This window comes from Melozone crissalis, unplaced genomic scaffold (genome assembly GCF_028551555.1).
Source record: "Melozone crissalis strain CALT ecotype California unplaced genomic scaffold, PUWL_Pcris_2 ptg000019l_1, whole genome shotgun sequence".
NCBI classification, from domain to species: Eukaryota; Metazoa; Chordata; class Aves; order Passeriformes; family Passerellidae; genus Melozone; species Melozone crissalis.
The window spans coordinates 12,392,910-12,420,117 of record NW_026535797.1 but is presented as its reverse complement, the minus strand read 5'-3'; the positions used below and the strand labels follow the sequence as shown (position 1 = coordinate 12,420,117).

Here is a 27,208-nt window from a genome sequence, read left to right as displayed (position 1 = left end):
ATTTCATATCTGTTCATAGCAATATGTCACAGCTTTCCCACTGCTGTCCAGAGGAATTTCTGCTCTCTGGGGCATGGGAGCCAAGAGAGAGTCAGCTTCACAGGTGAGCATGGCAAGGGGTGAGGCAGAGGACACCCCTGGAGGGAGCAGAACACACGCACCACCACATCCAAAATCCAAGCAAACCAAATGCATTTTTTCCCAGCTCAGCTAGTGGTTTTTGCGGCACAATAAATGCATGTAAAGCACCATCTCCCCACGATGTGGCAGTAGCTGCCTGCGGAGCCCGTGACTCAGACCCTTCCCAATTCCAACCCTTGCCAGCAAGTGGAGCTGTTTATACTGCATGCTCCAAGCTGTGCAACAAATATGGCTTTGCAAGAGGGTTGCAGAGTTCTGCAAAACCACCAAATACAAACTTTAAAAATTGTAAGTTATCATCAGACATAGGGATAGTGAATAATGGCTGTGGTAGAAGGACTGTACACATCACATCCGTACACATGCACACGAGAACAAAATATTATTTCCTGCATCAAACGTCTCTTGACACAAAAAGGGCTTTTGGCTAAGTTTTGTGTGAAAACCTGCCAGAAATCCCTGCCCTCTGGGGCAATGTTGAACACAGAGCATTTTGTGGACAGGGGATAGATGTGCCCGTTGATGTCCCTGGCTGCCCTCCAGCTGAGGAAGTCCCTCTCCTGGCTTGCTGGGAAGGGAAGGACACTGGGCAGGTGAAACCCTGCCTGCCCTGCTGGGTTTGTTGTACCAGCTATTGCTGGTGAGAGGTGTCACCAGCAGATGTCCCAGGCAAAGCTCTTTGTAAAACAGATGCCAGCAATAGGAGGAACACGCTAGACACCAACCCAATGTCACAGCAGTCTCAGTGTAGTCTGCAAGAATGAAGGACAGGACACACAGGAAGAGCTTGTGCAAGACTGGGATAGGAAGCTGCTCCCTCCCTACTGGTGAGTCCTTCTGCTGACATAAAGGGCCCAATTCATCCCCTGACACCTGGTCTCCATGAACACAGCTTTTACTGACGTGATCTTCATGCTGCCCTGCTCATGAGTCCTCCCTGCAGTGGCACTCACAGGATCAGTCCTCTCCAGAACACGTCAGCCCACCCACACCTCAGGCTGCTGACCTGGGCCCATGTGAGGCCCCCACTGCTGGATATGCTGTGAGACCAAGGAGTGATGTCACCACTGACCAGAACAACTGTTGGATTGAGGGGACAATAAAAAAAGGCAATAGAAGAGACAAGTGTTCATCAAGGGTGGGGGGGGCACAAGAGCAGCAGATGAGTGCCATCAGGTATCACAGCATTTACCTTCAAGCAGTGTTACAGTGTTAGTTCAATAAATGTTACAGACCTTGGATTCACGAGCCATTTTCAGCCAGCAAGGTTCAGAGGACCTATGGACGGTCCACTGCTCCTTAGGCCTGGTAAGCAGTGACATTCAGGCAGCAGCACCACTCCCTTGCCCAGGGGTTGGCAGTCTCACACTGAGGTTGCTCCTACATGCTTTACCTGTCCTGCTTTTAGAGCTAAGGAGGCTTTTGGGAATGCATCCCTAGATCAGTGACACAGGACAGTGAAAGGACTGCTCTGCCTTCAGCAGAAACTTCCAGGCCAGCACAATTCTCTTTCCAGCTCCCCTCTAACCTGCTCCTCATGCAGAGGGGCCGAAGGACACGCACTGGGCTTACTCTCCCATCTCCTTCCACCTCACAGTGCAGACATGAATGAGGATTGAACTGGGTTGAGACAAAATCTGAAAAGGGCTGGCCCTACATATTGGCCTCTGGTTTGTGGAGGAGAGCAGGTCCTGCCCAAAAAGCTGCCACGAACCAAAACCTGGCCAGTGTGCAGTGGCTGGAGCCCAGGCAGGACACAAAGCTGCTCTCTGTGGCACACACAGCCTGGCACTTCACTGGTGGGCACAAGTCAGCCTTCCCCACACAGTGCCTGGGCAGTGGGAGCTGCTCCATGCAGCCATGCTCCCAGGCAGCCTGGAGCTCCCTCTGATATGGTTTAGATGGCATTTCCTCAGCACTGCCAAGCCATGAGCCCTGCGCTTTCTGGCACACAGGAGTACCTGCAGGCAGGGCTGTAGGGCCGTGTGCCGGGGTGAGGGAGCTCCTGGGCTGGGGGTGAGCTGCAGGGTGGGGGGCTCAGGACACTGGGATGGGCTCCTCCCCAGCTGCCCCCAGCAGGGCTGTTCTCCTGTGATAAGAACCATCCCTCAGCTCAGCTCTGCTGCAGGAAGTTTGTTCCTGTCACCCCATTTCCCACCTCCCTCCCCTCTCCCAGCAGGCTGGGGAGGTCACAGCCCTGGAATGTGCAGAGGAAGAAGGGACACAGGAGCAGGCTGTCTCTGCCACCCTCTCCCCAGCGTGCCCCCAGTGCCTGTGGCAGGACCCTGCAGCAATGTGCTTACAGAGAGAGGAAAGCCTCAGAGCAGCTCTGGGGGTTTGGTTGCCTTCTGAGCACAGGCCTGCAGCAAGCAGGCTGTTTGTGGACAAACAAGCCATCCCCTTTATAAATCCTTTATTTATTCCATTCTGCTTCCCCACCCTTCTGCCAGAGAGTCTGTCCCTGGCACTGTGCTGGGCAGGACAAACAGCTGATTCAACATCCAGCAATAGAGGGGAAGAGGTGGGAGCCCCAGAGCTGCCCGTGCTTGACACAGGACTCTGCTGGCAAAAATAACTTCTCTCCCCTTTGAGAGCCCCTCTGCAAGCCCATCTCCCCACAAAGTGGATCCTCTGCATCCCCTCATGCTCACTCCTCTCCACGCTGAAGAGCAACAAACTAACATTTCCATCCTTTCTCATTTGGGTCACTGGGTTGAGTGAGAGGAGGCAGAATGTTTCTCAGCTCCCAGGTCAGCACTTTGCAATGCCTCTGTTTCTGTGAGTGCTACACAGGCAGATTCCAACCCTTCCTCCAGGTCAAAGCAGCAGAACCCACCTCCAGGTGCAGCAGCAGAAGCAGGATGCACAGTGGTACAGAGTTGAGTAATGCAGTGCCCCACTTCAAACCTCCAAAAAATGCCTAGGGATTGATGTATCCCCAGGGTAACTCAGGGATATCAACAGCATCATCACACGTGGTGTCTGCCCAGCACTGTTACACAACCCCTGCGAGGCTGCTCACTGTGCCAAACACCATCTCTGCCCTTGCAGCAAGAACCAAGAGTTTGTTGCAGGACCTTCCCCAAGGGCTGGACTTTGCTGGCAGCCTGTGGGGAGGTGGCTCCCTGCCTCTCTCTCCCTCATTGCAGTTTAAGGGAAGTCCTTGCAGCAGAGCACAGGGAGACCTCCAGGATCACAGAGGAGCTGTAGGCATGGAGGGATGGATCCTCTTTGCCCTCTGTCTGAAGGAGCAATGCAGCCTTGACTCTTAGGCAGAGTCTGCAGGTGATTCCTCCCTTACAGTGACCCAGGTGACTTTTGCCCTGCTGTGCATCCACTGATTCCTTAAAGTCTTGTCCTGAGCCCCACGGGCAATCAGAGCAGACCTTGCCACAGGCAGCAGCAGCAGCACAGAGGAAATACATGGGAAGTCCAGTCCTTTCTATTAGTATTTCAGAAAGGGGAGAATTGCTGCAAGAATCCTGCACTGAATCCAATAAATTGCAGCTCTCTGCTTCTTATTTCTACCTCTGCCACCTTAGATCAAGTGGCATTTAGAAACCAAGAGAACAGGGCTGAAGGTGCTTGCAACTTGCAAAGCTCAACCAAGAAACTCATCTCCAAATGCTGGCAATGGCTGCCCCAGCTCTAAAGATCCCCTTGGAGGCTCTTCTGCCTCTCAGCTAAGCACAGTAATACTGCCTTACATTTATTCAGACCATATGTAATACACACAAGAGCCCATAAAAGCTTAAACAGCACAATAAACATTTGGAAAAGCACAGTGACCAGATTTATGGGTTTGGATACCTGCCAGCATGACCCACCAGAATCAGATCCTTAAGTTTTTGTGTAAGTCCAAGACATACATGCAACACAAACACAAATGTGCTATTATCCTTGGAAAAAAAAGATAAACAGCCCCCAAAGCCCATCCCCAGCACTGGAACATGACGGCCTTTCACTGCATCTGATTGGACTTTGTTTAAATCAAAGCCATAAAGAAGGTCTTGGCGAGGAGAAATAAATGTAGCACAACAAAACTTCACCCCAGAGCACACTGTAAAACTGACAAAGAGGGAAAGACAAAAAGATTTAGACACTTAATTTCCACTGAAGGGGAGATGAGTCCTGCTGTAGAAAAAGAGCTGTGCTTTGCCAAATTCCAAGATACTTTTGTACAAAGTTTCCTCCACAGGGATGATGTGATACCTCCTGTGCCACCTACCAGTTTGGAGGAAGGAGGTGATGGCTCAGCAGAACAGAAAACGTGTGAAATGATGACAGATCCCACGGTGTGCAAAACATTTTTACCCAAGGAACTGCAAAAACCTTGAGCTTTGAGTAAAAATGACTTTGGGATAGTGGGAGGGCAAGGCACCAGCAGGATGTAGAAGTTTCTCCATTTACCAAGCTTAAGAACAGATGAAAGAGTTCCAGTTTCCTGGCTTCTTGGGCATTTTATGGCACTGGGGTTTTTTACCCCTTTTACATTTAATAACATCTATGGCTAAACACAGTATTTTGAGTACCCACACCCCCTTCCAGTTCACAGAGATACTTCACAAGCAGGATTTAGCACAGTCGTGAGCATCCAGCGCTCGAGACAGAAACCAGGAATCCTGGAGCCATGTTTTGTGCCCTCATCCTGGGCAGAACCCCATCCCCAGACTTAAAGCAAAAGGAAAGAGATAAAAGAACAATACAAGATACTGCTTTTGAGAAACCTGCCTCATTTGTTATGATAAAGGAGAGCATTACGGATTCGCTGGCAATACATGGAAGGAGTTGCCCACCTCCCACACATAATTTCCCCCAAAATGTTTTTACAAGTCTAAGATGAGCTGCTACATAAAGTAATACAAAAGAAAAACTAAAACTTGATGACAGATTTACTCACATAAGGCTCAGGACGTGATGATGCCCTCGCTGTTAAAGGAGCAGCTCAGAAGCACTGCTCTGCTTTGCTCACTGACTGCAGAAAAAGGCTGTTTGTGTTTGCCTGCTGCTCTGGGAGGTGGGCTGTGACTGAGAACAAAAGCCACATGCAAGGGCACATTCTCTCACCCACTGGCACGGACACACTCAGGGACAGCTTTGCTTGGGACAGGGTCTGTCTGCAGCACCACTGCCATGGGGCAGCTGGGCACAAATGTGGGTTCCTCTTCCCCATCACAGCTACAGCCCATCCTGCTCTCGGTGCTGTCCTGCCATATAAAGAAGTGTGGACTGGTTGTTGTTGCTTCTGCACGGGTATCTACTGCTCATCTCAGGGGAGAGACTTCAGACCAGGCAATTCACCACAGTTTGGGGAAGAAGACAACACGGTGAGGTCAATCTTGAGCTAAAGCTCCCCCTTCACAGGCTGACGAGCAGGGGGTGAGTGTGTGGTTTTTTTAGAGGACTGTGAGACCAGTGGTAGAAGCAGAGAATTCAAGGGCATCCTGAAGAGTAGTCCCCCTGAAACCTAGGGCAAACAAGTTCAATGTTTCTTTAACACATTTCCCTCAAATATAGAATTTTGCAAAAATTGCCATTGACGCTGACCTGCTCCAGTAGATCCTGAAGTAACATATCAGCAAGTCAAACTGCTGGCATGCTAGGGGTGTTTGCAGAGGCAAATGGCAGAAAGTATGCCAAGAGTCTCAACATGAGGCTAAAATCCAGACCTTCTGGCTCCTGTTCTATCCTTGGTGACCTTTCAAAACCACTTTCATACTTTTGCTTCCCTGGTTCTAAAATAAAACCTGTATTTCACAGTCTAGCTGAGAGGGTTCATGTTTGGGCCATACCTCGAGGTGTAGAGTGAGATAAGTCTATAGAAGGGCAATGCAGTACTATTGCCATTGCTGATACTGGATGACTTACATGATGCTTTCTTTTCAGTATTATTATTAGGAACAATCCCTGGGAAGATTTTAGTTTCACTAAAAAAAGAAATAAGATAGATTATAGACAGCTAGTGACAAAAATAATCTGTTCCCATGTGGTTTGTGCTATTTAAAGGGACATAATACCTATTCTTGAAAAGACCAATTTCAGAAGACAAACAACTGACATCTGTCAGCATAAAAAAATTTGGAAAAATAGACTTAATACCATTTTCCAGAAGCTTTAGCTGTGCCTGAGATGACCCACAGTACAGCAGCGAGCGGGTGGAAGCACGCCCTGTGCAACAGAGCCCAGCCATCTCTTCTGTCAGAACACAAGCAGGGAGTAGTTTTTCTAGCCAATTTTTGGAGGAGGATCTTGGTTTCAAGCCAGGAGGTTGAAGGGTGAACAGAGCAGCATAGGGCTTGGTGCACAGGGAGAGTACTTTGAGCCACATTCCCACATTTCTGTTCACTGTCCCAGCTATGGTCAGGTGGGAAAAAAGCGATGCCGTCTGTACAGCCTGAATTTCACTTCCACTTCTCTTCTGCTGAAGTATCTGGTGGTTGGACAGAAGCCACTGAGCTAACAACATCTGTGCCTCACAATGAACAACAGTTGGAGGCACCAAGAAACTGGCAGAGAGTGGGAATTTGCCCCAGACAACATGAAATAAAGCAAGAAAGTCTTATTCCTCCTGCATTCCTTCTGCATCCTCCACGGCCATCTGCTGGGGAAAGCTGTCTGCTGGAATCCAGGGGTGCAACCCTGGGCTGAGCTGAGCGTGGGGCTGGAGCTGGAGAATGTGAGCAGACTGAGCAGGGGGACACAGCTGTGAGTACACGGATTTCCCAAATCACTTCTGGTTCAGTCACGTCCTGACCCTTATGCAACTGCAGTGAAGCATTGATCTTGTCCTGGTCTACAACCTGGAGGTAATTTAGAGATGTCCACAAAGTGGAAAATCCCAAACCACAGACTCTAAGTTAGGTTGTGTGGGTTTATATCTTTGTGTTTTGCTCTGGGACCAGCTAAAACTGCAGCAAAAACATTGGTAAAGAGAGAAGGACACATTCAATTAGGGCTGGTGCTGCCCATACAGTTCCTGTCACTAACAATCACTGGGAAGTCAGTGAGAGATGTCTCAGACACAGCATTCAGAGGGAGATGCTCAGCACATCATCCACTGCTGTCTCATTTATTCCAAACACCTAAAACAAAATGTTGGGGCAACTACAGAGAGAACAAGGCTGAACATAGAAAAGTGAGCTTGCTTTTCTTTGTCTCTAATATTAATAGGCATATTATGTAATTTTCTTGGCTTACTGATCCAGCAACTCTAGTTACAGGACAAGATGGGATTTCCTTGAGGTCATTCCCCCAAACTGTGTGAGTTGTTATTTTCCTGGCTCACCCACAAACAGAATGGCTTGCTCTTCTGAAATACTAATGTCCAACTGTTGAAAGGTTTTGCCAATCAAAACATTGTGGCCTTACCCCGATTTAATAATCTAAGGCATCAATCTCCCCTTTAGTATTTGTTTGATGTGTCCTGCACCCTGCTGAAATATCCCCTCCAGACCTCCCTGAGCTCAGGCTCTGATTGAAGAGAGATGCCATGCATCAGGCCTGCAGCTTTCTCTCTGAAATGTTTAGCAGGGGATGGTGGTAAAATGTATTTATTTTCATGTATTGAGGAAAGACCATATATTCCAGTCTCTTTTTTTTCCATCACTCAGAGATGGGCCTGAGGCCAAAACGGTGCTGCTAAGCTTGTTTTCTATTTAAAACCTTCATTTTTATTAATAACCCTTTACAACCTCCACACCAGCACGGCGGGAGTTGCATTTCCGTGTTATGTCATCGTGAACCGTTATGTATTTAATTCCTGTACCCACAAACCCATATGGACATCATTAAACACGCACCATACAGCATTAAAACCCTGTTCCATAAAGTGTGATTTAGTAAAAAAAAAAGAGCTATGAAGTGGAGATTTCTCTCTTTTTTTTTTTTTTTTTCCTAAGGTCATGGGAAAATGGAGAAGTAGGGGAGAGAGAAAGGGTTCAGCAGTGCTGCAGGTTAGCTCACAGCTCTCCACGCCTGCAGACTGAAAACCCAGCCTGCTTCATCCACCACAGAAGATTAATTACCCAGGAACTCCAGGCTGGTGATGATGAATTTCTGTTTGGCAGACCACAGAGACAACTTCTACAAAAATTACAGGTTACAAAACAGCAAAAATCCTTGGTGATTTTATTTCTGCCAAGTTAGTTTTCCATGACTTCTCCTTTTCTCCCTAAGAAATGCCCTTAGCAAGGCAAAAGAACAGGTGTGCCCACATTGCTGAGAGTCAGTTATCAGGGCCACTAACACGTATGAGGGTGGCACAGGGTTTGCTCCCAGCTTCTGTTCCAGCCTCAGGCTGTACTCTATGCAAACATCTAACCCAGCAATGAGGCAAGTTGTGTACCTTCTGTCATCCCTCTGTTATCTCACATGTGGTATTGGGGATGAAAAGATATGGGGAAGGGAGAAAGGGATAGGAGAAATACATCAGAGAGCAAATAAAACCAATGAACAGAGCACCAGTGGGACAAATAGAAGTGTAAGTGTTGCAATGCTGGGGGAAACAGCACAGAACATATTGAGAAAAAAGAAAACAATATCCAAGGGATGCAAGGGTAAGGAGAAAAAAAACAAAAACAAACCAAAACAGAGATAGCTAAAAATGACACAAGAAAAGATATGCCAGCATGAGGCAGAGAAGCTGATGCAGTCAGAGATAAAGCAGCCAGGTAAGAAAGCTAAAAGAAAGCAATAGATAAGAACAAAGCACAATGTAAAAATGTCATGTAAAAGATTTAGGTACATATGGAGAATGGGAGACAATAAGCAAATTGCCTACAACACACACTAGACACCTTCCAATGACCTAGTCCATTATACTGGAATGAGGCCTGCCAAGCCCTGTTTGATGGATGAATTCCCTCTGCTCACAGAGCAATGCTGGCTGAAGTGAACAGACCCCAGTGGAAATGGTATCTGACAGGATGTTTCAGCAAGCACAGCCAAACAAAGGTGCTCCTCACAGCCTTGTGCTTATGGCTTTCTCTCAGAGACGCTGCTTTCCCTTACGGTGACTCTATTGATGCTTCACTGATTTTACAGCTATAGAATTAAAAGGCCTCCTCAAGGATACAGATGAAGATACACATCTAATTGCTTTCATGCTCTTTTTAGTTGGGTTTTGGAATTTTTTAAATGAAAAGGTTGTAAAAACAAATGCATGAAACCAGCATCCAGGGCACACACAAATTATTTGCTATATCAAACCTCTAAATGATCAGGCCAATCAAGCCTTTCTCCTGTTTTGTGATATGTGTGTTTAAAAGTCTCCACAAGTAGATGTTACCTACCCTCTTCCCTTGAAAGCTGGTGACTTATTCCAGTTAAAATTGTTGTGTTGGCCCCAAAGCCTGTGTGTACATACTCCATACCTGCCCATCTCCAGGCAAGAAAGAAGAATTAACACATGATTTGTAGAGGGGGCTACTGATGAATGAACCTCCTTTGTATCCCAGAATTTTTATTCCCATCAAACAAACATACACATGCATACACACACAAATAACTCTGGGAGCACATGTGCTCCTGTTGAATTCAATACAGTTACTCACTGTGTAGGAAACTACCCACGTGCACTAATGTCTGGGGGAGGAGGAGGAGGCTGCTCTTGGGATGAGGCTGACAGCAAGTTTAATGTTATCTAGCTGCATTACTCTCGAGGTGAAATGTTTCTGACATGTGTCTCTGTTGGGCTGTGTCCTACTTCATTCAAAACCAGGAATTTGCTTTGATGTTTTGAAAATAAAGCCTTAAAAGAAGAAACAGACGTGACTGGCAAAACTTTTTCAGGAAACCTGCAAAGGACCACTAGAGCTGTAAGCTGTTAAATGGGTTTATTTTGTCTGTTTTGGGTAAATCCTCTTTTAAACTGATCATCACATATTCTACTCACACGGTTCTGTGGCATGTGAGTATATCTGAGCTGAATGAATCTGAAATGGAGATAAGACTGGAGACTTTCTGAGCATATATTTGGATAGACAAAATCATGTCAGAAAGCAAGGTTTGTTTGTTAAAGCCCAAAATTCTCTGTTTGCTGATATTAATTCAATCTTCTCTCAAACACTGCTTATCCTGCCAGAGATCAGGATGTATTGGGCAATAAACCAGGGCTCAGTAGTTTATATGCCTGTCCACAAAAACACTAAATATAAACTACTTGTCAGGAATCTGCAAGGACAAAATTATCTGATTTATGAGGATGCTGAATGATTGAGCCAAGACTGTATTTAAAAAAAAAAAAAAAAAGCCTTAAGAGAAAGCAGGCAAAAAGGGAAGAAAAACGAGTACTAATTATATAAATCACTGGAGACCAGCCTTCCATAAGAAGAGGGGGAAAGGGACTGCTCCTATGATGCCATTTCATCCCTTGCCTAACAATCCAAAAGCACATAACTTTCAAAGAACTGCATTTTTTCACAGGCTGGAAGCACCACAAAGCATCCTTCATCAGCCTGGCCTTTTGGCTGTTCTCCTTCTCCAAATGCAAATTCTACATCTGGAAAAAGCAGTAATCCTCTCTCCTGCCTGAAAGCCTCCTTTTATCTCCATTCTCCTCAGAACTCCTACTTCTTGCAACTCCTCACTCTGACATACGACTTTATTGAAGGGATTCAAGGTTTTCTGCTCATCTGCTGAGTGTCTGCCTCTCATTAAAGCCCAGGCTCACCTTTGGGGCTCTCTCACTGGCCAGCACAGGTCACCCTGTCCTCCCTCGCCAAGCATCTGTAACACAACCCCCTCCTGAACACCCAGAGGGGCAGAGCACGGTAACAATGAGCATTAACAAAGCTTATTTATCAGGGCTGGCAAGAAAAGCCTCTCATTAGCTGGGATGGTCTGTGCAGCTCGGGCTGCTCCTCCCCCAGGGGATGACACTGACGCATCGGGAGCATCGCTGACGCCCAAGTGCCCGTCCCACAGAGCCCGGCTTTGTGCAGCGAGACAAACAACAAGAGAGCTTTCCACTGACCTCTGCTGCAAGAGTTTACAGCTGTGGGCAGCGTCCCGGCAGCGGCCTGGCCCTTGGCTTCACTGCTAGGTGTGTGTGGAGGTGAAGGAACCAAGCCAGATCCACCCTGCAAGGTGCCTCAGCATCCAGGTCAGCTGCAGGCACTGCAGAGGTCATGTGCAGCTGAAGAACCTTGTCACTGGGACTACACAAAGTGCTCATTCTCTTACTCATGTGCCACCGAAATTTAGGAGCTGTGTTGCTAACATGTCCCATCTTGTAGGAAGAAATGTAGAACACTGGCAAGGTGTACCAGTTCCCCTACAAGAGTAAAAGCTGCCCCAGTTATTACTCATTTTGCATTTGCCCTTACTTTCAGGGGTTATGACAGCCTTACACCCCACTCTCTGCTCCTGTGTTCTGAGCAGTTGAACTAATTCTCCTGACTTGGGGTGAAAATTCACAGCACCACTGCCAGTGTCACACTGCTGGGGCTGGGCTTTTTCACAGCAAAACCCTTCCTGCTCCTCCTTTACCTCCCAAATATTCCCAATGCCCCAGCCCAGGGTTGCACCAGGGCTTACACTTTGATGCATTCACGAGTTCTTTTTCTGCTTGCCAGAGGCTGGCACAGGAGAAAGGGATCATGCACGTGGCTGATGCTGTCCCAGAGCTGACTGCTGGAATTGTGTAGGCAGCACCAGACACACCTCAGGACTGCCAGAGGCAGATCGAGTCCCAGCCCAGAGACCTGGGCACCACTGCAGAAGGGTCACCTGCAAAGCTGCCTGCCAGATGTCTCTGTGCATGTGTGTTCACTCCACAGCCATCCTGCTCCTCAGTAGGGCCAATGAAAACTATTTGATTTCAGGGATTTGGGACCACATTTCAACAGGAACTGAGGTTCATTTTTGGTTCAATGTTCTCATAAAAGAAAACTCCTCTTTTAGTTGGATTTAGAGAATAATTGACATCTCCACAAAATAGTGTGTTTTGAAATTTTAGCATCCTCAAGAACTATGCAGCTTCCTTAGAAAGAAAGGATGATGTTGGTGAGGATTGTTGGTAAGGATTTCCTTCTAATCCTTAGGAAAAGAACCAGCAATCTGTCCAGTGGGGAGCAGCAGAGACAGCAGCACTGCTAATTCACTAGTGCACCAGGAGAGCTTCAAGCCTCTGATGAACACTGTCTCTGGCATGAGTCACTCACACCTCACTCCTGGCATGCTTGGATGGGAAAGGAAAAGGTTTATCTTTTAGATAGGGTGCCCCAGCTGTTCTAATCCTACAGTTGTTGCCATGGTTGGCTTCTCATAAAGCAAAATACAATTTTTTTGGTCCTCACCATTCAACATTTTATTCTTCTTTTATATTTTCAAGTACTAGCTATCTCAGGTTACTGGTGATTTTTTGTGGTGGTTCCCAAAAGAGCCTGAACTGCCCTGATTTTTCAAACCCACTGTAATTGAAAGCAAATGTAATCAGACATACACAATGTTCTGAGGCTCACCACAGTGCACTGCAGTCAGCATTACTGCAGTGGCTGTTAAAACTCCTTGGAGCTGGGAAGAAATACAGCTTGCAAGAATCCAGCAAATAACCAGCATTTATTAGATTATACTAAAGTATTGCAAAGCCACAGTCAATCCTCTCTTCACTAAATATCTAAGGTCTGTTTAAATGAACATCTTCCTGAGCTTAGGCCAATTGTTTTAAGAGATGAACAAGGAAACAAGGAAAGAATTCTACTTCTAACACAGCAAATTCTGCAATCCTTACATCACTGTTGGTCTTACATTGTCCATTACTGTCAGCAGGGTCAGTCCAATCAAACTCTGCATAACTGGAAAAAGAAAGAGGCCCAAAAACAAAGGGTATCTTTGAACCCAGACACACAGCTCTAGCTGGAGATAAGCAGTAGCAAATCCCTTCCATAAAACTCCCCAACAAGATGCAAGCATTAAAAGAGAGGGTGGTGGTGTGATGGGGCAGGGGGGAGGGGGGTGGTTAATTGAATTCCCACTGCCTTCTTGAGTCTGCACTTAAAAGCAGGTCTAGGGTTATCTGTGAAATTTCAATTAAATCAAAAGCTTTGATAACATGATAAGTCATTCCAGAGTTTGGAGTCAAAACACATTGTTATTTGATCCTCTGCGTGTGTTTCTGGGAACAGCACGCATGAAAGACAGTCAGCAGCAGAGCAGTCAGGAAGATGGAAAGGGCGGAAATGAATCTACTAATAGATCACCGTGTCTCCTTAGCCAGAGACACTTGAGGTCTGGTATTTTTTTATATATACAGAGTCCTAAAGGTACCCCACTTCTCATGAGACCGAACACAGAACAAAAGAGATCACCTGGGACATGGGCAGCACTCCAGGGCATGGCTCCCTACTGCCCCAAAAGTTGGGCTTTTTTCCCAGGCTTGCTGTAAACAAGATTTTTACCTGCAACAGCATTGGGAGGTGAATGCAAATCTCTGTGACAGACACAAAACACTGAGCCCTGTGTATGTAATGGAATGGATTTCTAGCACAAACTCTTTGGTGGCCTGAGATGAACAGGTAAAGACAGGTACACTGAAAAATAATAATATGATTCAACCAACCAGAACCAAAACCTAGCTCTCATCTCAACAAAATGCAGGAGAGGCAGCAGCTCTCCAGAGAGACATGACTTGCTTGGCCTGTTGTTCAGCACCCTTTGATTGCTAAGGCTTCCTCCTCTCTCTTCAGAGGCAAGTGCTGGATGAGAAGGGCAGTGCCAGAGACTCTCAAAGTCCTGTTCACTGAGGAACATCACCTCTGCTTACCAGTGTTCAGACAGCAATGCTTCACCTTAAATAAATGTGAGATTTCAGCTCCACCTGGCCTGTGGTGGTAAACAGCATTTAATTAAAATACATTGTAAGCAATGCCTTCCCTTGTCACATATAGCACAGCCTGATAAAATCCTATCAAATGTAATGGGATGCCTTACCTTGCCCCCAAACAGGTCAAAATCACACAGAGGGTCACACTAGGCATGTGTACATGAGACTTTTATAACCAGTGAGGCTGCTGATCCTCAACAGTGCTAAAAACAAAGGGACTCTCCAGACAAGCAATGCCAAAATTACACAGCAATCAACACAAAGAGAGCAGACCACTGAAAAATCCCATCTGATCCCAGGCACCACTGGGGGATAACTCAGAACCCTCTTCTTCAGAGTAAAAGATCTTCATCAAACAACAGTGTGACCATATTATAGACACAGCCCTGACAGGCTGAGCTCTTCTCTGTGATATAATCATATCTGCAACGTAAGCTGCCTGCTCTGGCTTTCCAGAGATGTGACACACACAGGACAAGACAGGCTATACTCAACTCTGTCATGTTAGTGCATAGAAAACTCCACCCCAGCTCCTCCTGCCTGGCAAGTGATGAGTCACTGGTGACAGTGTGCAATTAACCTGCCAGCAGGGGCTCACCAGAGCAAGAAACACAGATAAAAAAAGGAAGTCCCTGTCCCTCGTCCTCTCCTCAGTTCCAGGCTTATCCACAGAGAAGATGAGGACCAGACACTTCTCTTCTGTATGAGATAAAGATTTCTTTTGTGTCTATCAGCACGGGCAGTTCAACCCTGTGGGCTGCAAACCAAGCATCATCTGCCTTTAAACAGAGAACTCCAGGACATCCTGTGGCATTGAGCCAAACCTCTCTAGAAATGAGTGCTCAAGGATAACTGGAACCTCCAATCCTTAACAACAAACTTGATAATCTCTGAATCCAGTTATTTTGTTTCTGATCCAATCCTGCCTTGTTAGGCCAGGGTTCCCCTACTGCCATAAACAAAGAAATTTACTCTTTTGACTTTCTAACTGGTTTTGCATCTAGGAGCACCAGCAGAACAAGCTTTCCGGACAGATTTTGGAAGTAATGTTTCTTCCAGCATTGAGTGATGATTTTTTAAAACAAATTATTTTTGTAACTGGTCATCTCTATAACTGTATTGTGGAAAGAACGGGGTTTCCTTACCAGAATCAAAACCTCTTAGCAAATCTCTGAAACCTAAATCTGCAATCATTCTGCAGGTAGAGCCAGGAGATGTAAGGAGCCTTTCCAACATCACAAAATAAATCAATGAGAAAGTAAGAAGCAAATTTCCCAGTGCCCTGCATTAACCACTCAGCTTCTCCAGAAAGAAGAAATTTTATGGTCTAAGTTAAACAGTAAGCAAACTATTACTTTCTAATCTACAAAATAGGCACTGGCAAATAATCAGCAGTGATTGCTCCTTTAGGATATGAGTAAAATTACTGGACAGGAAGAAAGATCTTGAGCCAACATGTTTGGCATTTAGTTTTTCTAAAGGCACCATCTCTGCATTTCAAGACACCTGAGTCACTACTCTTCTACAGTGAAAGAAAAAACAAGTTTTTTGAATTTGTGCTCATAAACAGGGAAATTTAACCAGCACTGACACTCTCTTGTGTTTCACCCCAGCAAGGCAGTGTCCAGTGCCACTGCTGAAGCTGCTGGGTGTTGGCAGAGCTCTAATCTCATTCTCATACTGATGAATTTCGAGTAAGTCTGTTTATTCTTGATCCATCCTGTGCCCATGACAGCATCCCACTTTTAAACCCTGCAGCCTGCTTATAACCAATCCAGGCAAAAGCTATTTCTGTACACTTGGCTGCCAGTGCTGAGTGTCAGTACATTAAACTGTCTTTGCTCCTCTCAGCTCTGTGTCCTTTCACAGTCAGGCCTAAAAGCATGAGCCAACCCAAATGTGATACCCAAGGCAAGGGATAAAAGCTCATGTTCCTCCAGCTGCCATTTTCTATAGGTTTTTTTTCTGGTTGCTGAACATATTTCATTTAATATGCTTTCAGTTTTCCCCCAGGTTTATTATTTTTATATTAATCTATGTGTAATTTCTTTTTTCATTTTCTGAAAGAGTAGCAAAAAAATTTTCAATCTTTTCTCAGGAAGGCTGAGTTATTTGCTGGTATCACCAGTGCTGCAGCCAGTAGCAAATTTCAATACCCTGCATTTGATATCCCAGTCCAAATCAGTTTATATGCTACAAACAAAAGGGAAAGCCCCATGTGAAACTAAAGCAGAGAACAAGTAATGAATCTGTTATTTCCTTTTCCCCATTCCTGCACTGGCTTAGTTTATTTAAGATAACAATCTCCAAGCCTTGCAGAGATCAGGAGCACTGATGAAAGGGAGCACACCCAGGGGAAGCACAGCCTCACCTGACCATGGCCCAGGGACTGAGCTCCTGCTCTGGGGGTCACCCCTGGCATTGGCCACACTTGCCCCTCTGTTCCTGGACTGCCCGACCTCTCAGCACAGACTGTGACAGTCCCACGCTGGGAGCAGGACACTGTAAAGCACTTCTGAGACATTTTTTTCCCACAAATTTAGGTGCTGAGGCCAAATATTACTAATAAATACAGCCCTAAACCAAGTATAATTCAGAAAATAAACACAGGTGTTCTACTACACTGGAGATACTCAAAGAGCTGTGGTACCTAATTCCCAGTGAAATCAGTGAGAGCTAGGTGACTAATTAGGAGTGGCCAAGAAAGGCTCTTGGCAATAACAGCCCTAATGCATTATTGCATCCTTAGCTACCTAAACCTCCATGAATAAATAATTCTTTGAGAATATTAAATTTTTCTTCCCTTCAAGACGAAGGGTTTTAACTGCCTTATGCTGTCACAATCTTTAATCAGAACTTTTTCCACTCTGTGTTTCAGAATTTACTTCCCAGGTTAAAAAAAAAAATCAAAGAAAAATAAAACCTGTATCTCTTTTCTGATTTTGCATTTCTTAGGGAAATCAATTTCCATTCTGCCTCTCTCAAGGGAAACAGATTTCCCAAATAAAATGTGTGCATTGAGCAGTCACAGTAACAGTGCCAAGTTCAGACTCTAATGCCAATTGTCATCAACTGGTGCTGAGCACATTCCTAAATGATGTGGAAATGATCTGAATTATCTGTATTGCAAGTCCTGTAAAAAAGAGCAATCACAAATAAAGAATGCCAGCTTTCCTCATAGCACATCAGCTCAGAGACTCAGCTGTCCAATGTATGGGGAAACACAATTCAAAAGCCATAAAATATAAGGGAAATATAAGCAATGAAATATAAGGGACTAAATGTAAGAGAAAATATTTTCATCATATCAAACAAATCAGAATAAACACAGATATTTTGCACATGAAAAGTTTTCTTCCTCTACCAATATGTAATTGAATTGTTATTACAGAGCAGGTCTGGGAAACAGAAATAACTGTATATAGACACAGTCATGCTTATGGATAGAAATAGTGTATTGGGGAGCTGTGCTTTAGCATCAATATGCTCATAAACTAAAGCAGCTTCCTTAACATGGTCCCTCCATTACCCTGGCTATTTCTGTTCAGCATCCTTATCAGGAATTTGTAATACATGAAGAATAAGAGGAGAATCCAGTTTCCATTTTACAGTGGCTGCCTGGCATCAGAGCATCCGAGTGTTACACCAATATTTATTTGACAGAGATATGATCAGTAAAGCTCCTGGCTACAGACCACAATAGAGCATTTCTGTTCTTTAGTAAAGGCACCTTCAGCATTAACTGCATTTTCAGCATGAACCCTCATAATATGTCACATACCTGTAAGTTCCCTAGCTTTTCTGGATTTGCATATTATTTGAAAATAATTTGCTTTATGATTCTCACAGGAAAATTATTCTCAGATACTGAACACTGCTTTAAATTCAGCTGATAATATTATTAGTGGTGGTTTAAACAGAAATCTTGTTTGAGACTGTATGCATTTCTATAGAGGGAAGTATTGGAGAACTGAATTCTTGGCTCTTGATCTGCTCTTTAGACTGGCTCTAGACATAAAGAAAAAACAAACTCTCACAAGACTGGTCTGGCTGTGATACTTTGAAACTCACTGCAAAAAAGCCCTAAGACCAGTAAACCATATGCAATGTCTAATTGATTAATCCTGCTTTTTGGGTATTTCTGTTATTTCTAGTAAAATAGAATCATTAAAAAAATTGGCTTCTGAGATTTTGTTTGTTGACTGTGAGCCCTGGCCTGACCTCAGCCTTGAATTTAAATCCCCAGCAGAAATCTGAAATTAATCTACCTCTGGTTTAGTTATCAGCAATTATAATTATTAACAGAAGTGTCCAGTAAATGAATGATTTTTTAGTGATATTAGAACAAAGGATAAATAAAAACACACTTCCTTCTTACCTCACAGTGTCGTTTCCCATGGCAGTGCAGGATCTGGCCCTTACACGGGCACGGTAAAGGACACAAGCCCAGCCATGCGCCTACAGACACAGGCATTTGCCCAAACACTGAAATGTCACATATTGGAAACAGAAGCAGCTGAGAACTGCTCCTCCTGTACCAGGGCTGATGGTTTGAAGCTTGCTTTCCCTGCAGCTAACCCAGGGGTGGAGTGAGAGCAGTCAAACAGCTGCCCTGGGAACACTGTCACTGTCGCTCCCAGTGACACAGCTCACAGTGCCCAGCCTGGCACACCACTGCTCTCTTGGCCCCCCAGCTCTTTGCAAAGCCATGCTTCCACCATGTGGAACAGCCTGAACAGCTCCCACACCATTCCACACAGGAATTCAGTGTCCTCCCATGGTCTCTCCCATGCCACATGAAGGAAACCTGCTGTTGGCAGCTATCTGGCCTGGAGCTATCTCCACCAGCAGGAGCAGGCTCGGAGGAGACTGTCAGCCAGTGCAAATGCTGAGATTTCTTGAGACATCTCTCCAGCTCTGTGCCTGTGAGCTGCTGTACCCAGGAGAGATTTAATGGGCTGGAAGAAATACCTTCTGCCTATTGTCACAGGACTTGAAGGCCTGGACCATCACCAAAACAGAAAACCTAAGCTGTGAATTCAAGCGAAGAAACTGGCCAGATTCTGAGAGATTGGGAAAGGCCTTTACTGCAGCTTTTACTGCAGCTTTTACTGCAGCTGGGCTGTGAGCTGCTCAGCACTGCAGGCACCCAGCACAGCAGCGTAGGAAATGACCATGCAGGGAGCAGCCAGGCAGCCAAACACGGCACAACCCGCACAGGAGCCACAGAGAAGCAGGGAGGAGGCAAGGGCAGGGCAGAGGACGGGCTGTAAGGAAGAAGCCAGTAACACATTTGTAAAGGCGCCTAAGGAATTGCAGGGGAGTTCTGGTGTCTTTCAGGACAATAGGAACAGAAGTGAAGAGCTCAGCTTTGTGGCTGAATTGATGCAGTGCTACATGGATTAGTGCACCATTGCAAGCCACGGCTCAGGAGTTAAAGGCAAGGATACCTCTCTGCACATCCCAGCTGCAAGGTAAACTAGACATTTCTGTGATTCCTCCCTCAAAGTTTAAACTCCCATGTATATCTGTCCGGAAGCACAGGTTTAGTCACTGACACTTAATAACTCAGTGGACTCTCTGGGCTCAACAACCCAAATGCCCATGGGATTAAGGTTACACTCCTGAAAATTAGTTAGTTAATTAAACCCTAGGTCAGGCTTTGTCTTATGAGGCCAAGCTGCTGCATAAAAACTGAGCAGGTCAACATGAAACTAAAGACCATCTCATTGTGCACAGAGAGGAGACATGCAGGCAGCACAAGCAATTCTGTCCTCTGCCCCTTGGTGGCCGAGTCACTTGCTTATTGTTCTTTAACCCAGCAAGCTGAATGCCAATGCCTGTGCTGACAGAGCAACATAGAAACCACCTCTGTGCTGAGGGCTAAAAGAAGCAGCTGAAGAAATAGATAACATAAATAGGATAGTCTAGATGATGCCTCCAGGCTACAGCCCTACCTCCAGTGAGAGGAATGATGAACCATGAGGTCTGGGGAAGACTGAATTCACAGGGCTTGGGCACCACTGGCTCACTGTTTCTGGCAGGGCTTGGCAGAGTAAGAAAACAAGGGAATACATTGGGATTTCTCTGGAATCATGCTCCTTCCTGCAGTGCCTGCTGAGGTTCAGAATCACCCTGGAGGTGTCCTTCCCCCAGACCCTACACAGTGGTCCAGTGAGCCTCAGATCTCCTCCCTTCCCCCTCAGTTCACAGAAGAAAAACACTAAGATGTTTCCATTGGCTTTTACATCATCTTTTTGTAGAGACTAATCTTCAGTTTCAACAATACATCTTTTGTGAAGCACTCCCAGCAGAAACCTTAGACACCTTCCCTAAGATCTGTTTGCTTACAGAAGATGAGGTAGGATTTGTTTAAACCCAGCTAGATTAATGTCTTGCAGACATTAGTGAAGTGAGATTTAATCAGGTTATTGCTCTACATTTTCCAGGGAAATAAATCACACTTATTACTAGGTTGGAATAGGATGCAAGGCTTGGGCTGAGAACATTTAGTCTTTTTTGTTTTTCCAGAGGGGAGTGAAGGGATAGCTTGAAAATTCCTGCAAGGCTGTCAAACAGGCCCTCTACAACTGTGAGTAGGGACAAGGGATGCAAGCCATAATGGTTAGTGTACACCTTGGGGTGGGCCTGGGTCCCAGGCCCCTGCCTTGCTGTAGGGTCTGCATCAGTAGAGAAAGCAGACAGGAGTTTCAAGCAGACTCATAACCCTCATTTGAGATCCTCCACGCAAACTCTTCCATAACTCTTAGGACCTAACTCCTCTTCTGGGTGTGTGTTTCTGCCTGGCACACAGGGATGTGTCTTTGCATTGCAAATGGGGTGTTGTGGGATCAGGCAACCTTTGCAAACCTAAATGGAAAGACCCTAAATGGAAACTCTCAGCGATGCTAGTAGTGCTTTCTTTAGTACACATGTTAACACATCTCCTTGTACAAAGCCATGCATGTGCAAGGAACAAAGTCTGAGAAATCAAATTGCAAAGGTCATCCTCTCTTTTTCACCAGCATGGGAGCAGACAGCTGAAGCCAATACAAATCTTTCAATAACTACAGGTTTGCATGTGCTGAAGTGCCCAAAGCCCATAAGCTTTGCATCCATTTCCCCTTATCCAGTGGGTGTGCAAACACAAGAGAAAGCAAATTACGGTAACACTGCCTGCAATCAGGTTTCAAATCGTGCAACAAACCAGCACAAAACACAATGGGACCAAGTCAAAATCTTATTGCAGAGTACAATAAAATATATCCTGTTTGGGATGAAAGAGAAAAGGAAATACCAGGCAAGGGAGCACTGTTGCTTGTAAATACCCTCCTGCCAATGCTTTCCCTGGATAAATGAGTCCTATGGACCCTGAGTGCATCAGCATGAATCAGCCTGTCTGCTCCAAGGTAAAAGCTACAATTCTGCCTCATGTTTAATGGGAGCTCTTTCCCTCCTCCATTTCTTGGCTTCCTGCTCAGAAAGAATAGACTCTCCAGAGACAATTTTGGATCTGGACCACAATCTTGCTCCCTGCTGATAGCTAAGTATCTCTGGGCAGGAGTACATTTAAAGAAGCAGCTGGTAATTATGAGCCAAGTGCTTACTGGCAGGATTTCCCCTGCTACTGAGCCAATGCTTTTTGGGAACTAAATGACTCCTTGGTGATAACTATCAGGTAAAACCTACAAGCCAGGGGAGGTTCCCTCATTAGAACCATGAGCAAGAAACAATGCAAAGGTGGGTGGAGGATGGCTGAAAATTGTGTCTGAGGGCTGCTTGACTTCCCTGTCCTCCATTCACCCACACGGGTTGTATGTAACTGCTGGGCATTTTCTAGGTAGTAATGAAAGCTACAAAATCTGTTCCCACGTCTACAGCAGTAATGAAAACAAATGACCTTTTCCTTCCAGCTAATCAAAATGTACCGAGCAGCACGGGAAAACCATCACCACACTTACTCTTTTGGAGGGTTAAGGTCTTCTGGGCGAGCCTCGAAGAACCTGAAGACTTCATCACACTGTGAAATATGGGGAGGAAGCCGAACCAGTGCCTGCAAAACAAAACAGAGAGTGAGAAGCACTTAGACATAAGCCAAGTTTGAAACATGACATCAAACATCTAAACTGCCACGCATGAGGAGGCAAAACAGCCCTGGCAGGGGGAAAAGAATACTGATAAACAACAGCACACGTGGCTACTTACCTTAGAAGACAGGAAACAGCAAGCCTTGACTGCAAATGTCAGGTAGGAAGCAATGAATTCAGACAAGCAACAGTTCTTAGAATCAGCCAATGTTATTTATTTTGCCATGTGCTCAAGAGCAAAATTTGGTTCATAAGTGCAAAACCATGACACTGCACAGATAATTGCCCTGTGGCTGGGACAGTCTGTGACATGGGCTTGCACCGCACCTCACATGCTGAGGTCAAGGTTCACAGGCCTTGTGTCAATGCACACAAATTCAACACCCACTCAGACAATAGATTAATGTGCTCATAAAGCCTTCCATGAAGTGCTGTCCACACAAAAAGCAGAGTTCGCTAAAAAAACCCCATAACCAAACCAAACCAAACAACAATTTGCTCCTAAATTAACAGGAAAGGAAGTTTGATTAAGCGTCTGAAAAAAACAAATCAAACCCAACCAAAACACAGAGAGGCTTTTTCTGAATGAAGAAGGCTGCACAGCACATCCTGGCTAGCAGCATCTGTGCACTCTCCTTGGCAGAGGGACATGGCACTTGTCACATTCAGCAATAGCTAAGTACAATCTGGGCATCAACCACATTATGTTGAAGTGTACTGGAAAGCAAGACCTAAAATAAGACAAGCACACAAGGTAGAAACATGCTATGAATTTGCTGTTCAGAATCTAGAGCTTTATGGTGCCAAGAGAAGTCAAAGAGCTGTCCCCAGCCCACAGAGATGGGCAGCAGCTCTCAGTGACATGACTGGGTGGCTGCCTCCAGAAATGACAAGCAGGAGAGGGAAAGAGGCTGGACTTCACCTCCTCCTGCGCTAAGTTATGCTGAAAATAGGCCACAGGTTAAATATAGACCAAGCTTCCTAGAGTTGCTGTAAACCTGTTTGACAAAATGAGATTGTCTGGCTCTTCTCCTAGTTGAAAGTAGGACAAACAAACTTGAAAGACAGATGAAAAATTGCACCAGAACTAAATGAAGAGATGCATTAGGTGAGCAGGTTATATTAACCATGAGGCATCTGACTGATCTTGGTCAGACACGCCAGAAGGTCCAACCAAAGCACAAAGGCAGGACAGGGCAGTTGGTTACCAACACAGCTGTTTTTAACCAGGCTTTAGAAGTGGCCAGATTTGTTTCCAAGACTACATTTGCTTGGGGATGTGAAGGAAAAGAGTTGGAAAAAGCCTGCTATGAAATTGTAGTCTCCAGTATTATATGATTTGGTCTTGTTTTGAGGTGTTCATAAATTCAAAAGTCAAATGCTTCACACCTACAGCTCTCCTTTCTTTTGTGAAGGGATATTATAAGAACATTAGGAAAATCCATTTGGTATCACTAGGCCTGTGAAAAATGAGGCTCTGGCCTTTGGTCATGTGGAATTGCACTACAGAACTGAAAAAGATGCCTTGCAAACGAAGCAGCATCAGATGCAGAAGCTGGGCAAGAGCTTGGTGGGTCCAAGTGCCAGGGTAAGCACCACAGGCTGCTGCACTAAGGCAGGATGAAACAGAACAGCTGGAAAGATCAAGCACTGTTACAGGAACAAAGGATGCCCTGGTCTCCACCTCTGTTTGTTCAAACTTGTCTAAAAGTGTAACAAAGGTGTGAGCTCTGCCTTTTTTTCCTACTGTACACAAATACATGCATCCAGCTGGCAAACCAGGAATAACACTGGGAAGTCAGGAAGTGCCCAGGAATAGTAATGATCACAGCATGTTGAAAGAGCCATGCCTCACTAGCACAGGCTAACAAGAACATAAACAACATTTATTCATCTGCACCCCAAGCAAGAGACAGCAAAGCAATGCTGTCTAACCAACAGTGGATGGAGCTGGTATTTAGCACTGGCTCTACTACTCACACCCTTCTTGGTCAGGGCAGGTTACTTAACCTCTTTTCATCAAATTCAGCTGGGATATATCTTCAGCTACCCCTTTACAATGCTGAGCAATAACACTTACCTAATCTGCAGAAAGGTTAGGAGGCTCAGATATTCAATATCTACAGTGTGTTTTGAAATCCCAAAGGGCTCAGTCTTGCACAGTCAATGGGGCAGGAGCAAGCAGTGCAAACGATATGTGTCATTACTAGAGAAACACAAATACCAGAGTCACACCCAGCACGGGGGTCTGGGGCATGAGACACCTTCCCAAAGAGTCCCCACTTCCCTGCAGGTCACAGGTGCTCACCCTTCCCAAGAACCAGGCTCCAGATGTCAATACTGAGCTGAGCACAGAGCGGGTGTTCAGTGATGGAGGAATGCAAAGCTGCTGTGGAGATTTTTGTTTCTAAATGAGGGAAGCTTTGGGAAATCTGAACCCCCTGAATCAGTGGTTGTCTGCTGGGAAACCCACAGAAGCACTGTGATCTTGCTAAGCTGAAGGAGGATGGCTGAAAAGCACCTCTCTGACTCCAGGCTTTTGCAGGGAGTAGATAAAAATCAGCCAGTCATTTCCACACCCAGCCATCCACCTTCCCACCCTGGGGCAGGGCTGGCTCTTCTGCTTCTGAATCATCTCCCTGTGCTGCAATTTCCAGCCTTATGCACAGAGATGGACTGAAATCCAGCCCACAGTAACTTGCCATTGCATGCTTTTTGGGAAGCTCAGGTGTAAAGTCAAACCAGTCAATTTTTACTTTTTTTTTTTTTTTTTTTTTTTAAGGAACAAAACCCAAAGAAGTGGTAAGAAACTCTAAGAAATGGTTTTAAAAAGTGCAACCAAGGGTATAAAACCAATCAGGATCCTTCTATTAAATTTTGAATAGCAGCAGGGAGCAGTGACACTGTTTAGTGAGACAAGTGTCTCTTCAGCAAATACACAACATTCACATGAACAAGTCAAAGCCAACACAATTCTGGTGAGCAAACAAAAAGTGCACTGAGGAGATCAGGGACACCACTGTCACTCTGCAAGGAGAAAATGCAAGCTTCTGGCATTTCCAGCAAGACAGTTCCAGGGCAGAGCTGCAACAGCCTGAAGGAAAGACTGCAGGGTCAAGGGAAGAAGTGTAAAGAGGAACAAAGAGGAACACAAAGGAGAGAAAGGACAGGGAAGTGACATTCTTCTGGAGATGTGGAAACCAGAGGTAAACACACACAGCTACAAACAGCAAGCATCCAGGAACTTGCACAGGAAAGGTGAGAGATAAAAAGAGCCAGCAAGCAGAACTCAGCCTTGCACAAGCACTGAGAACTATCAGTAATAGCATGTTTCCTTGCTTGGCATGCACAGGACGTGCACTGCTCAGCCCTCTCACATCCCTCAGGAGATAGATGGGCTTTCATGCGTCCTTCCAGCCTGTAATCGTGTCTGGCTCTGTAGTACAGCTCACAGCCTCGCAGAGCAGGTGACTCAAAAGGCTACTGAAAAGCTGAAACATTAGGCAGGGTGTGAGCAGGGTGTGCTGGGGATGGCCAGCTACTCTCAGAGCCCCAGCCCACCTGTGGAAAGCTGCTGTGTGCCACACGCAGCAATCAAACTGCGTACGGTTACATGAACTGGACACTGCTCCATGGGACTGTATCACAGCTCAAAGGCTTCATGGAATACCTGGTATAAAACCCTGCAGGCACTCCTAACAATGTGTTGAGTGCTGTGGATTGCATTTTTGCAGGTATACTTATAAAAAGCTGATGCAGAGATGTGTATATGCAGAGATGCAGAGCACATGTGTGGGTATGCACAGAATGGTATCCACCCCATGAACTTCATGTGTCTAACATGGGAGACTGGCCACACTTGTCTATCAACTTGTATCATTGCTAGAGAAAGCAGCATCCTCAGAGGGTGCTTAGTCTACCCCCTGCCATGGGTGTCTGTCTCTGGAAGGAGTGAATCACTGATTGTCTTCACACAGCCCCTAGAGACACTTCAGATGCACAGCTTTTAAATCCCTAATGCCCAGTGGGTTTATTCCCAGCTCTGCATAGAAAGACACAGTGCCAGCTCACAATACTGCACAGTTACGACTCCCTTGCTTTTCCTCTAATTGTTTATCATTTTCATTAACATTAGTCACTAGACCCAGATGTTTGGGAATGGCCATGAGCCCAGCAAGGGGGAAGGTGCAAATAAAATAGATGATTTCTGAGAACAAAGAAATAAATTGTTTCATCTATATGAAAACATCTTCTGTTTTACTGAGAATCTCAAGCTTGAACTAAAGCACTGAAGTGGTGGATGGCAAACACTGACAGGCAGGCAGAGAAGTGGATGAAGAATGAATAGGGGTGGTTCAGACTGGAGAAGAAGTGGGAATAAATAAAGAGCTGAGAAAAGGAGGAAAGAGGGTGCAGTTTTGGAAGTAACTGGAACATTGTAAGAGCTTCTGGCATGGAAGCACCATAACACAATGGAAAACAAGGCTCTGCTCCAGGTGCTGAGAAGAGTGTTGCAAAAAATTAACTCTCATTACTGCAGCCAGTCTAAATGCACTGGGATTCTGAAACATGGATTAAAAATGTCAGATCAAGTTTGAAAGTATTTCACTAACAACAGATAAATTTTGAAAGTATTTCAGTTAAACTCCCATTCTTGACCAGGACTACTATTCCATCTTCAATCAAACTAGCTTAGTTGTACAACAGATAGAGAGAGAAATGTCTGTGTACCTGTCTTAACAGGTTCAAGGATTAAACCTTGAAAGAGAGGCAGGACTGAGAGACCAAGAGGGAGGCAATTATGTTTGTGAAGTATTGTCTCTCAAATAGTGAACATTAATAAAAGAATGACATTAATAAAAGAACTTCCTGGAACTGATGTTACTTGCTCATTTAATTTCCATTTAGGTGATGTCCATTTGAATACTCAAGCCTCACTACAGAAAAGCTCCCAAGCTTCTTCTTAAAACTATATCCAGTTATTTGGGACAGCATGAAGGCATGTGACAAACCCAGGTTAGTGTTTATGACAATGGGATGTTACATCTTAAGATCTTCCCTGCACAAAGATGCTTCCCTCAATTAGGATCAGCACACACAAATATGGAAGTCAGCAAATTCTGGCCCAATTCTTCCCAGAGGGCTGTGAAAAGACAGA

At 45.3% G+C, this 27,208-nt stretch overlaps 1 protein-coding gene across 4 annotated transcripts in view; it reads right to left on the bottom strand.

Moving 5' to 3' along the window:
• The window catches only part of SH3PXD2A (SH3 and PX domains 2A), a 233,285-nt gene that overhangs the window by 105,683 nt on the left and 100,394 nt on the right, over positions 1–27,208 (bottom strand). For all 4 annotated transcript variants that reach the window (XM_054276800.1, XM_054276801.1, XM_054276802.1 and 1 more), the window contains one exon: positions 21,925–22,016. In XM_054276800.1, the coding sequence (XP_054132775.1) occupies positions 21,925–22,016 (92 nt within the window). The remainder of the gene's footprint in view (positions 1–21,924; positions 22,017–27,208) is intronic.